The 14,155-nt window shown below is 37.5% G+C and overlaps 1 protein-coding gene across 1 annotated transcript in view; it reads left to right on the top strand.

Annotated features, from left to right (window-relative positions):
* The window catches only part of SHISA9 (shisa family member 9), a 195,160-nt gene that overhangs the window by 167,666 nt on the left and 13,339 nt on the right, over positions 1 to 14,155 (top strand). The window contains exon 4 of the mRNA XM_064461876.1: positions 5,289 to 5,444. Within this exon, the coding sequence (XP_064317946.1) occupies positions 5,289 to 5,444 (156 nt within the window). The remainder of the gene's footprint in view (positions 1 to 5,288; positions 5,445 to 14,155) is intronic.

Below are 14,155 nucleotides of genomic sequence, written 5' to 3' on the forward strand. Positions count from 1 at the left end.
TACGGAGTGTTTCATTTTCCCTGTCTTCAAGCACCGAATCATTGACTTCATTGCTACAGAAAGGAATGAATCCCCAGGCCACTCTACAGAACAGGTTTCATTCTCCCACGGCTGAAAGGGAGGAGGGTGGCTGAGGTTAAGGGACGTTCATGACAGGTTGTTGGCTCTCAAACAGTGAACAAGCTTATTACTGCTAGCAGCCTACTTGCATCCCTTCCTTTAACCCTGAGTATTTCCAATAACCCTGGTAGCTTCTTGACAAGAATAATCAAACTGGGTGAACAGCACAATATTGTGTATAAACAATACAGAAAACAAAACAAACAAACAAAAAAATGTTTGGGGCTTTTGCCTTGTCTTGCCACATTCATACATGAGACCATGGTGTATCAGGTGTTTCCACACTGGGTTCTTATTTGTATTAAATAATTGGTGAGATGCCCATTCCTTGATTTCTAAATGAAGTGCATAAATTAGATATGACACCATCTTAATTGGATAGACTGCAGCATAACTACAGCAACCAAATATATTATCGTTGTCACCGTGAGGCACACTAAAGCAACTCCAAAATTCACAATCAGGGAGGGGTGGAAACACTCCAAAAAAAGCATTTTCACTTGAAAAATGCAGTAAGTTGTTAGCGGTGACATCTGGATACAATTTTCAATTGCACAGGCTGAGATATAACTCAAGATAATAAACAGATACTGTGACCAGCAGCTGATGCTTTAACCATTTCCAAAGGCTCATCGTTGGTGGCTAGGATGTAAAACCCACTTTCTCTAGCTATAAACTGGTTTTGGTGCAGCTTCCTTCCAGTTCTTATTTTCTGCTCCATTTGCCTCCCACAAGCTTTTCTATACCTAGACCTCTTAAGGGGATAACAGTCAAAAGCACTCTTCAGCATCTGAAGACTTTTTTTTGTTTTTCTTTTTTTCTTGTATGTCTAATTTCCTGCTGAGCAGACATCTAGCTTTTGTGTGGTGAGCTCCAGCACAGTTTTTCAAACTTTTCCCTTTGGGCTGGTGTTAGGAAGACAGAGAGCAAACCACTAACACTACATCCAGAATGACTCCTCAAAGTCTTGGGATATTAGGAAGCACCCTGGCATCATATTTCCTTGCTTCAGCAGAAAATAAGACAGGTTGTGAATATTGCAGGGTTTTTTTACAATATCACCATTGCTGATCAGGTCTGACTATTCATGCTAGAAGCTGTGACACAAACAGTTTTTCGACTTTTTGTGATGTTTGTATTCTCTTTTAAAAATAAATACATAAATTGGCAGTGGCACCATGCAGCTGGTTATATGGAATACCATGCTGAGCAATGTACCGCTGTCAGATTGCCAAAAGTAACATATCAGCACAACCAGAGCTTTCAGGTTAAAGTTGTCCCATTCAGTGAAGCCAGGTATTTGCAAACACCAACCACAGAATACCTGGTTTATAAGTATAAAGGATTTAACATGGCGCTAGACGTCAGTGATAAAGGTGGTAGGGATTTTTGTGGTTAAACTTTCTTCCAACTGAAACCAATCCTTTGTATCCCAGAATACTTTGAATAATCCAATAGATCATTGTTTGCTCCCCCAAATTTAACACTTACTATTTTTTCCAATTTCAGGAAAAAAAGTCAAAATCACAAATTGAAAAATCTCAAATTTCACATTGAGATCTTAAGACGCAGTTGTAGAGAAATGTCTTTGTTTCCTGAAAGAATCTCTATTCAGTATTGCTGAGACTGAAGGAGTATTTACAAGTATAAGACAACACTGCCGAGCCCAATACCTTTTTGAATTATAAATGTGTTTGCCCCAGAGTAGGCAAGGCAAGTCCTGTTTAAAACCTCCCAGTTGCTGATGGCTAAGCTTGGGTTTTCCCCAGTGGTTAGACTTACACTCCCCATCATCAAGCCTGCTGCAGAATTTGCATTACACCATTGTTACTTCAGTTACAAACATTTCCTAAATAGCACCCAAATACAGGTGAATTTACTCATCATCATTACATTAACTATATGTGGAGAAAACAATAACTATATGTGGAGAAAACAACATAAATGTCCCATTTGCTTACTTATTTCTACCCAAAGATAAGGAATCAGATCACACACAGTTTAGTGAGCTTGCAAACAAATGTAACATTCACCAGTTATGGCCAGTTAGACTAAAATTTAGTATAATCCAGATTTTGACAGATGTATATATCAAGCTTAGATTTTCCTTTTAGACCCTAGGATTCCATTCCAATTAGAGTCTTTTTATAAATAGGAAATTTTCTTCAATTTTCTTCAATGCACTATGCCAGAGTTTGGCCTTTTGCTTAATTTACTTTCTGCAAATGGCCAACTGAATGAGTAATTTGAACTGTGTCTTCTATGTGATGACTTAGTCTTGTGTAAGCATCTGGGTATGAGTGAGGGGCACTGTCTAGTCAGTGCAGCAGTGGAAGAATGAGTGGCATTTATTGGCTTGAAATTAATAATTCAGGAGAGTTCTGGGCTTTTAACAAGACAAAAGAGAAGTCAAAGATTATCTGGAAATGGAAAACATATTTCTTTACATCTTCATAAACACTCAAAGAACCAAATGCCAACAACACTAGTAACCCAGCAACCTAGGAACAACATAGTCTGCTACTGAACACCTTGATGAAAAATAAGGACCCCTAATTAATTTTCCCAGGTACATTACTTCACTACATTTAATGAGATGACTGAGTAAAAATGATAGGTATAAGTAAGAGACAGAGGTAGAAAAAAACCAGTCCTGGTTAACTACACCTTATTTACATTGTTTTTGCAAGTCTCCACAGTTGCAAGTCACTTTGGCAGTAAGCTTAGAAATGCTGGTGCTCACAACATTCTCATCATGGTGAAATCACGATGTTTTAACAGACTGAATAATATGAATTGCCACAAGGGAACTTCACGGTAGTAACATCTATAAAGTGCTGATTTCGAGCTATGCAGAAGAAAATTAGTGAATGTAGTGGTAAAACGTTGGTACCTTCCTTACATTAAAGGTCCCACCCATACTGGTAACTTTAGAGCTGCGCTGTTACCAAAATACAGCTGTGCTAGCAATCCTCCTCAAAAGTGTACTTGTAGATGCAAGTGTAGAAGAGAGACATTTGGAAGATATGGATGCTTTAGAAAGAGTGGTCAGCTATTTTATGGTTCAAGCCATTAGAGTAAGATGCTTTCCTCAGCTGTACTGTAGAAACAGAATGGGAAAGGAATAGGATTTTGCAAATTCTTGCTCTAAGAGAAGAGTCACGCCACTTAGTTATATCATACATACCAGTACTATAGCTGAACAGAAACTTACTAAGAGCTTTTATTTATTAGAAAATAGCAATTCATTAAAATAACAAATGTTTCTGTGAGAGGGTTAACTTAACAATCTTACCCTTTCAAGGTACAACTATCAAAAAGATTCAAAATGTGTTCCAATACTTTTTTTGGGAATTCTGGAACAGAAAAGTTTCTGGTTTTCAATCCAAAATAACCTTTTTCTTTTAAAAAATGAGGCAATTTATTTTATATATATATATAATTTTGAAATCCTAACAAAATGTTTCTCCTGATATGACACAATCAACTGCAAAAAGAAATCCAACTTCAGATTTCATTTGTTTGGTAAAAGAAAAAACCCACTGACTGAAAAACTCTTTTGTTATGAGAAAATAATTTCTCATTCAGCTCTACTTACTATCCACAACCAGTTTGTTCCCTATTAATAACAAGTAACAGCAAGAAGAATCATACTGTTATTAGATGATAGCACTTCTACCATTTTTCTTGAGTTGCCTCGAGGTGCCCTCACAACTTGTTTATATGTGCATGTGGTAGGAGGATGTGATTACAATGCTCTGCAGAGGCAGGGGCAGCCTCAGTCTGAACAGCAGAGACTGCACCAGGCAGCCACAATGGTGAAGAAGAAGGAGGTAGTTAAAAAATGCCTTAGCTTTCCTTCTCTCTCCCAGCAGTAAATCTGTTAACTGGCTTCAGAGCTCCTGCTCTTGTACTAGGCTTCATTAATGAGCTGCGGAAAGCCAAGTGGCTCAATTCCCTTAAAATCCTGGCAAATTGCAGGATATTTGGCTCCTGCCAGATCCTGTGGGCACTTGGGGGTGGTCCACTCACTCCATCATAATAAGCCTTCTTTCCCCTAACTGCCCAGCTTTCTTTCTACATGATCATAAGCCTGTACTTGATGCTGTGGGAGTTACTGTATTGTCACCAATTCAGCACCATGGTTTCGTTGCAGGAGAAAAATGCAGTCATCTGTGATTTCAGAAGCCATGATAAGGTTCTAGAATTGACAATAGGCACCACATACCTCAAAATACACAGCCTGGAGAAAGACTCAGCAAAACAGATATGTTGAGCATGTTGAAACCTGTGGAAATTTAGGTTTGCAAATTGAGTGCAGCATACAATTCTGACCAAACTTTTTAGAGGCTGGAATCAAATATTAAAAGCAACTAATGAATTATGGTATATCTTTGAAAGAAAAGTATCCAGGCTGTATTCTTGCCTAAAAAGGAACAAATCAACTACAGAATGGATATGGGGTGAGTGCTGATATAAAACTATACATACTCAGTAATTAGCTCCTGCTTTTAGGTATGTCTGCTACAGAAAATGTTATTGTATGATATTATGATACCTACTGCCAGGGAAAGGAAAAGGAGGAAACATAAGGACAAAGTGTGAGCTTTGAAGAAATTACCTAATGATAGTCATGAGCCAAAATTGCATGTTCTGCACTGTGGGGCATATCTACAGAACACAACATAATGCTGTGCAAATAACCAAGCTGGTTCTGGTATTAAAAGAAGCATAACTGCATATATGCCACAGCCTGCTTGAGCCAATTTAAATCAGCCTGGCTATTTAACCACACAGACAGTGATACTACTGCCCTGTATTCAAGCTACCTTGGAACAAACTTCAAATTTGGTTTGTATCCTAACGCTGCAGGAAATTCAGCCTTTGTGTTGGTGTTCAATTGTTTTGAAAGCCTATTTTTTAGTCCAAAGATCTGTTTTATACACAAGTTACCATATATTGCTACAATCATTCATCAGCCTTTAATCATGCGATTAACTCTTTGAAGTACAGGTTTGCTGTACTCAAACTCCCACTTCAGAGTAAATAGCGTTTTGTTGCATTAAATCTCATTACATATCCTGTCTAATCTGTACTGGGTAAGGATGTTAAAACCTTAAGACTAATTTATTTTTTTTATTAATGCTTGTCGATTTTCTTTAACACAGATCCACCACAGATGAATAACGTCATGCCAACATCTCCCCTCCTTCCTCAGATGGCACATCAACATTCGTATCCCAGTCTGGGACAGATCACAAACCCATATGAGCAACAGCCCCCAGGCAAAGAGCTTAACAAGTACGCCTCTCTAAAGGCAGTTGGTAAGTAAGCAACACGATGCATGACTTCTCCTTTAGATCAGTATGTTGTGTTTGCTGTTGTCAGCTGACATTCTGCTTCAAAGTTAAAAACAAAGTCTCGCTCATCTGGACTACTTCATGATAGAACTTCATGTAGAATATCATGTTAGTTGGAAATACATTAAAAATTAACAGGGGGACTACAAGTAGTGATAATAAACTTATATGTAAGGATTGGACATCATATGCATGTGTGTCTATATATGCATACAAAACCACACCGTACCTACTGTACACCATTCTTCAGTGAGTTTCACCCGTGTTATATGCATACTGGTCAGCCCTAGCTCTTCATGCCCTGAATATGTCTACCTATGCATTTCGGTATGCATTTTCCAAACCTATCTGCACAAATGAGCGAAAAAAACCATCAGATATGTTGCAAATTTAAAGCCCATGTTTAGACACCAGCTAAATAATTCCTAAAAGAGAAGGTGCTTGACACTTCTGAAGTACGAGCTTTCACATTTTCTGCAAGATGTGCGTTAGTAGGTCACTGGAGAAATATTCTGAGGCCTTATGGTTTCAAACAATTAGTGCATCACAAAACTCCTAGTAAAGATCCCAGTGGTGGGTATTTTCTGTGACCGATTAATGTCATACACTATTATTTTAAGCAAATGTTGGAACATCCTCAAAAAAACAGTTGTGGGAAGGGAAAAGGCCAATAGTGAGCAAAGATTTCAACCTAATTTTCATATTGGAAGCGTAAGTTGATAATACTTTTCAGGGGCTATAAATACTGCTGCATGCCATGTGAAGACAGGAAGCCTTTATCACCTTATATTTCAGGCCCCTTCTAGGCAATAATAAATTAAGAACTGGAGGGGTTTATTCATAAACAGCTTCTCACTAACCCTTGCTCAGCTTACACATACGTATGTTAACATCATTTCCCCATTAATTTAGAGCAGCATCATGCTGCCTATTTCCAGAAAGAGCTATTTGGCTCAGAAAAATAGCAGAACAGCTGAAAACATTCTGACCTAAGAATCTAATATTCATCATGCCAGAAAAATTTTTCATCGCAAGTTGACATTCCTTTATCCAAATTTCAGGATAGCAGACTTCTAACAAAATGTACACCAAAGTCCCATCTCAAACAGTTTAGCTTTGCTTTAGCATGCTGGTTTTGTTTCTCATAAGTGGCATTTTTTAATCTGTTTATAAAAGACAAGGTTTAATAGCTTTCTGCTGAATTTTGAATACAGACAGAGTAGCTTTACAATTCCTTCTTCAAAAGGTGATACTGTGTAATAATGTGATGATTACCACAGATTTATGCACTGATATCAGGCTTCTTTTTCATATGTCAATTTAGGTCAAGCCAATCATCAAAGCTAAAAGGTACTTAAGCATAACAAACAAGAGATGAAACACTCAGAAGAAACTTCTCTTCTCCGCCCAAGAGGCACTGAATGTACTTTTAAAAAAAGAATTATTAAATTAGAATTTAGATATTTCTTAGGTGCCTGAGAACAAGTTTTTAAAGCAGCTAGATTATAACCATACAGTTAAATCAACCTTGAAAGATTTCACTTCAGCTTAGTTGTATGATGACTCTTGGAATCTTAAACTAAATTAAATATAACTTTCAGGGACATTTTCTTCCAGGAGGATTGCACCATCTTTCCATGCTTTTCCCCTGTCCTTCCTATCCCCTCTCTCATTTTTTTTCCCTCAAGATATACTGGCCTTAGACCACACCAGCCAAGTTTTAGAGTCAGGTGAATTTTCACAAGAAAAGTACAAAAGCGCTGCATTGTTATCCAAACTTTTCAGCAGAAAACAGTAGAGATTTTGAAACTGTTAGAGATTCACACTTTCTGTCTGGACATATGGACCAACAGTTAAATATGCTGAGTTTTAAACCCCTTTCAGACTCTCAAGCTGCTATTCCTCCCAAGAGGCACCTCTTGAGTACATCCCAAGATCACAACGCAGGTTTTCCATGATGCCAGCCAGGCCTAGGTTTGTGGCCACAAAGCTGACATCAAGTTAGCCAGACTGTACATTGCAGAGTTCATACTGGCTTTATGAGAGTTCTGAGAGGAAATAGCAACCAGCCTACATCAGGCCCACCAATATATATTTAACCTGATAATATATTTTGTACAAATAGACATAGGCTGAGTTCACCCTGACCTGGTATTCATGTCACAGCGTGATGGCATTCTTCATATGCTGACACATTTGCCACAACAGAAATTTAATAAGGGATGTATTCTGTACTTCTCCATGCATTTGAGGCAAACCATATTAATTTAAATGCCTCTTACTCTGCATGATCCCATTGTTTGGGTGTAGTCCACTGTGCTTAATTATCTTCTTTAACGGGGGGTGGGGGAGGAGGAAGCAGCATTCCTATTGCTTTGTAGCAACTGTAGATGTAGCTATAGCACATTAATATCACTCATCTTAATGTGGCCATAAGTGGTAAGAAGTTTAGATAACTGAAAAAGTAATGCTTTACCAGAGGCAGTATTAAATTAATTTCCACACAGCTGCTTTCTTCTGAACTACAGATGTCCTAAAAATTTGGCTGTCTAATTTTAGAAGTGAGCTACTCATCCCTCAGTGACTGGCTGCTGTGAAAATTCAGTTCATGGAAAAGTAGAGAGTCACAGTAATCTCTGCTCTGGATTGTGTTCGGGACCCACATTAAATTCAGTACCTGAGACTCAAGCACTGTGAAAACAAGAGACAACAGTGCCATTGCTATTAATTTGCATTGTGTTACTGGATGAGAATGACCAATACCTTGGTAGTGAAGCCAAGTTGATCTCTAGGAAGCTATTTTGAAGCTACACCTTAGAGTCCAAATCATACAGCTTAGTAGAGTGCAATTTGAAGTTGGACTGTTCATGCATGCATGCAATGCAATGTGTGCATTGCAGGGTGTCTGATTCAGCACAATGGGGGGAAGAGAGTTGAAAAGGCCAATGTGGATGTATTTTATTTAAAAAGTAAAATATTTTTATGAGAACCAGTTCAAACTGCACAGCCGAAACCTTACACACTCAATGGAAGGGGATATTTTCCTCATTTCTTGTTAGGAATGTCTTTATTTGTTGCAGCCTCCAGAATTCCTTAAGTACTGACCAGCGGCTACTGACCAAATTCACCTTTTTCTCTTACTGTCTGCTGGCATTTACATCTCTGAATAACGTGAGGATATTCTGTGCCTATTTTATATTCTCACATGTGTGCTTGGAGTACAACAAGGTAATAGTGAGTCGAGATTTACTTACTGTTTTCTTCACTGCACCAGAATTTTACTCTCCTTCTACCTTAACATGTACAACACAGGTATCAGCAGAAGGTAGAGAACCCCTTGGAAATGAGACAGACCAATACGCACTTCCTGAAAGAATAGGAAAGCAATTAATCTCCTAGTGTCTCTAGCCTATCTGACTGACTGATAGGTGCACCTGTTCATCCATTATTTGCCCATTTTTGAACCAGAGAATCTTTTTTCAACAGTGCTACATATGTACCACCATGGAATGTCAGAGAGTGTATCCGAGGGAAAAGTGTTAACAAGATCCAAGACCAGCCTCACCAAAAGTGGTCACTGAATGTTGTGTGGCAATAAAACACCCAGTGTTTAGATATTTTAATTTTTTGGTCACCTAAGATGACATGATCCTGGTTTCCTTTGGTGCTTTTGCAGTATTTGATTATTTATGTGAAAAGTGCAGAAAGAGGTTTTTCTGCATAAATTATTCTTATTTCCAGTTCATCAACCATTTTTTTACTCCATGCTTAAATGGTTATTGCTCATTTAAAGCAATCCTGACACGGCTAAAGCTACACCTTCAGGAAATTCAAGTCCCAGGACATACAAAGGTAGCTCATCACAAATTTTTATACACATCATTTGGACACTCATTCAGAAAGCATGAATAATCCAACTTCAAATTCCACTCTGCTAAGCTGTAAGAGTTGGAGACCATCCTGTTGCTTAATAAGTTTCCTAGAGCTCAAACTGGCCTCACTATCCTGAGATACTAGTTGTTCATTCAGTCACTCACATTGTTCTGCAAGTCTTGCCCAGTGACAGTTACTTTTCTTTCCTGAGTTTCAGGGAGTGCAAAGTGACTAACCTTCTTTAGAACTTCTTGCAAAAATTAAAAAATAACCCAAGCCCAACTTTCTAAAGCCCTGCAGGACTGGGAGAAAGATGACTCAGCTGCCGGAGGGATGCATAGATGTGTATGTAAAAACTGAGAATACAACTATTTCTAGAGTTAAAAATGATTTTATAGTTCTTTCACAAACATTCTTCTTCCTCTCTCTTGCACACACATACACACACAAACCTTTGAGGAACTGACTGGGCATAACTTAAGGCAAGATAACTCAGCCAGTTAAAATTTTTGGGGGAAAAAAACCAACAAACAAAACAAAAAAAAACTACCAACAACCCAAAACAAACAACCCAAACAAAACCAAACAAAACCAAACTTAAAAAACCCAAGCTACCAACGGACAGAATTTCCCCCAAAACTCAGACCCAGAATGCCTTCAGTGATGCTGGGAGCTGTAGTCTCCTGTGGGACAAAATCAGATCTAATTGACTGGATATAGTAAAGCTAGAAGGAGAATATAATTGGCAGCAGACTCACCATCATGTCTCTGAGTCTACAGCTCCCAACATTTCTTGAAGCTTTACAGTTCTTTTTATCCCAATGGAAACGTAGACAGTGCTCCAGCTCTGCCTGCAGCTGCAAAACTCCAAAGTGAGATTCTGTGACACTCGAATAAATATCTCATGTTCAGGTCACTGTTACTATGTAAAAAATATTGTAGCCACAAGTGTGCCAATGCACAAAGCAACAACTCCCTCAAAAAGGTGAAACGTGAGAAAACTGCCTGGTTTGTTTGTCCTTTACATCTTCACACACAGAAGGATCCAAAGGGGAAGTTCACCATAAGGTTAACTCTAAGGTGTTATCTTTGAACCACCCTCCTCTCTGATGTGAAATTTGGTGGTGCCTTCTCTTAAGCTTCAGATGTTCAGTTTCTATAGAAATTATTATAACTCTATGCTGATAAAAGATGTCTCGTGCGAATAGAAGTGACTTCACAACAGCCCCCTAAGAACCTGACACCTACCTCACCTGAAGATGAGATTTTGTATTGTTCCCTATAGTTCATTGTGTTCTGTCTCAGCAGCCTCTGTGCAAAGACAGGGAGGGCTGGAAAGAAATACTGTCATTGGAAAAATGGGAACACACAACACAGAAAAAGACCTGCCTATGCATTCACAGGGGTTCACGCAGTCAAACTGGAGAAAAAGTAGAACTACAGAATTATTGGACGCAATACATTTGTGTTACTTTACTTTCCTATACCAACCACACTGTTACACTGACAGGTAAATACTCATGTTTCTTTGGAAGGCTTAAAAAGGAATTGTGCTTTCATTTCAAAGAGTAAAGAATTTTTCAGTTAATACTTCCATAAGCACAAAAATGGATTCAAAAAAATCTGGTACATGGGAGTAGCCCCCTGGATTTAGCACCATGAAAACAGACAGGGAAGTACAGATTAATGCATCATTTGTCATATCCAGAAGGTGATTCAGTTAATGATTTCATACCTCTAGAGGTATGTTCAGTGTCATGGAAAATGCTAGACTAAGCAACCTGCCTGATTCAACACTGGAACTAGGGATCTGTCTCAAGGAAGTATGACATAAAAGCTTGGTATCTTTTTATTATTGTTATTTACTTAGCCCAGTGTGGCTGGAGAATTTGAAACTTTTGAGTGTTCATTTGTTAAGGAAGTCTTTCATACTTTAGTACTTGCTTCTCCTTCAGGCACAGGAGAAAAGCCAAGAAGCACTCAGTAGCAAGCCTCACTTTACCAACAGCTTTGCTAGAATTGTTCCTTCAGCCTTCCCATTTCCCAAGCAGATGAAGTGCCAGTGTCACTTTTTCCATCTGTGTCTTCTGCTAAGACCCCCCAAACTTCATATGCTGCCCAGTGTGTGCAGAATTTCAAGACCTTTTCTTGCTTCCACTAACTCATGTAACTGTTTTCTCTGTTATTTACCAAATTGGCTTCCGATACCCTGAGGCACTCTGTCATAGGTAAATAAAAAATGTTTGGGGAGACCTGATAAAAATATTTTCCTATTTTATCATCCAGCACACTCATTTCTTCTTCCAATGAGGTAGCCATATTTTAATTATAAATACATTGTTTGTGCAAAACCTCACTATCTTGAGCAAGATCAACTGCATCGCTGACATCTTTTTACAGCCTGTTAAAGAAACAACATTTTAGGATAATATCTACAGGGTAATATTCTTTCTGAGGCTGGGGAATCAGACATCCAAGCAGCCATTGCTCAGGCCATACTTTAGCAAATAAACAGAGATGTGAAAAGGTAACTCTTTGGGGATATGATGGTCTTAGCAGAAGTGACATCTAGGCTGCTGGGAGGAAATGGTAAGAAGTCCTTTTACAAGAAGCAGTTTTCACACAAAATAAGATGCTCTTAAAATTTCCCTCTATGTTGACTCATTTTTTAAGACTTTAGCAACACATTGAACTTGTAAAGGAAAGGAAATCTGACCTTCAGGTCCATTTAGTTGAAGTTTCCCTCAGGATTTTTAGCTTTCTGGGTTACAATCACACCTAGTGAATTTGTTTTGTCTGAATTTTGTCCACTATCTGATTTTATGGTGGATGAAGAATGTTTATAAATATCTATTAAATTCTTAACCAATTTCTCATGCCAAAACAGCAAATTTAAATCTGTGTATCCTTAATTCTTGTTCTTGAAATTGATATTCTTTCCACCCATGTTCCCTACAGTGGATTTGCTACAATGGAGAAACTGCCATTTTTTAATTATTACCAGCATGTATTTTAAAACAGTGAAAATTAAACCGTCATCCATAAAGTCATAAAGTTCAGATCACAAATGCCGCTCCACAATCCATTTGTAGTTATAGATCACAGAGAACTCAACCCTTCTGCTAAAAATTAAGTTGGTTCTCTAGAAACTATTTGATTTTAAAATCCTTATTATGTGATAATGAATCAAAATGAAACAAAAATTAATTTTCTCCTTTTTATAACATACAACAAAAGATCTAAAATAACAGTAACATGAGTCCAGTTGACTGCTAGAGAATGCTAGTCTTCCAGGTTTTTTTACTGTCTTTTGCTTGTCTTTTGTCTTTGAAGACTGCTTACAATAACCAGCCTTATTTTTATGTATTGAGATGAGTAATGGCCACAGGAAGGAAACTAGCAAATCTAAACCAAGCATTTGTTATTGAAAGCTATTTCTATGAAATGTTAATGAATTATGCACAAGATTTTTTACACATTAAGTGATGTGAAGACATGAGTGAGTGAAACTTTACACTTAGGCTATACCACTAATAAAGTGAACCAATAAAAACCAAAGATCAGCTCACAGGAAGATAAAGTCTAAAACTGTTAAACAATTTCACTTGCAACCCTTCTTATACATCCTTCTGTGGAACTGTTTTATTTTGCACTATAAACGTATACCTACATATAAACATACTTCTCATTCTGCAATGCAAACTTTTTAATTGATTATTTAAGAATAGAGGTTGATCTTCAAGATATGAAAACAATTGTGAATACTTGCAGATAAATAGCAACACTGTGGGATCCCAGCTAAAGTCTAGATTTAATCTGACAAGTGACTTTTACAGTTCCAACCATAGCGCCTACACATCAACGGCACTGGTTGTTCTGACCATACTCCACTCATTTTAACCTCCTGGACTATTAGCTGTGCAGGTCAATTATGGCAATATTTTTACAATAAGAGTTTCATACAGGTGCTCAACGTGTGATACCCTGCAAAGTGGTTCTCAGAGGTGCCAGGTTATCAAAATTTATAACTTTACTGGTGACCCAAATCCCACCCCCAAAGACATTTTTCAAAAAATTAACAGAGATTTTGAGACTCTCAGTTCATAACCATTTTTAAATACCTGCCATGCTTAGAAAGTGTTCTAAACTCAGCACCTGAAAGTGAAGTTCTAAATGATTGCAAAGTGTGAACTTTGGATGACTTCTGGGAAAAAAGTCTTGAAGATAATTTTCTTGAATTTAATTATAAGTTCCTCTAACTAGAGGCTTTCAGGGACCACTTTTATTTATTGAGTAGTCTTTCATGCTGACAATATTAAAATATAAATCAGGTTATAATGATTGATCCAGGATTTTTTCTTTTAAAACTCAAAAGGTGAAAATGAAAAGTAGCTTTTTAAGGGAGGGCTTTGATTTAAATTTTCCCAATAACTGATCAAAGAGAACAAGAATAATAGAATGAAGCCGGAGAATACAATTCTGAAATCCCTCTACAATCAATATGATTAATTCAGGAATAAATTTAGGAATTTTGGGTTTGGGAAGCAAACTCAGTGAGAAACAGACTTCAATTCCTATACTCATATTTTATTTCCTATAGTTCTACTGATTCACATTGGGGTTATTTTTGTATGAAAGTATTATTTCTTCAAGTACATCAGAATCTGCCTCCATGCAGATAATAGAGTTTTAAACTATTTATTTCAAGCCTGTTGCATTTACAAAGTTTGTGATGTGAACATGCGTTCAGGTTTGACTTGGTAATTTTAAACAGTTATGAGGATTACTTTGTTGCAAGTCAA

This window comes from Phalacrocorax carbo, chromosome 10 (assembly GCF_963921805.1).
Source record: "Phalacrocorax carbo chromosome 10, bPhaCar2.1, whole genome shotgun sequence".
Lineage (NCBI taxonomy): Eukaryota > Metazoa > Chordata > Aves > Suliformes > Phalacrocoracidae > Phalacrocorax > Phalacrocorax carbo.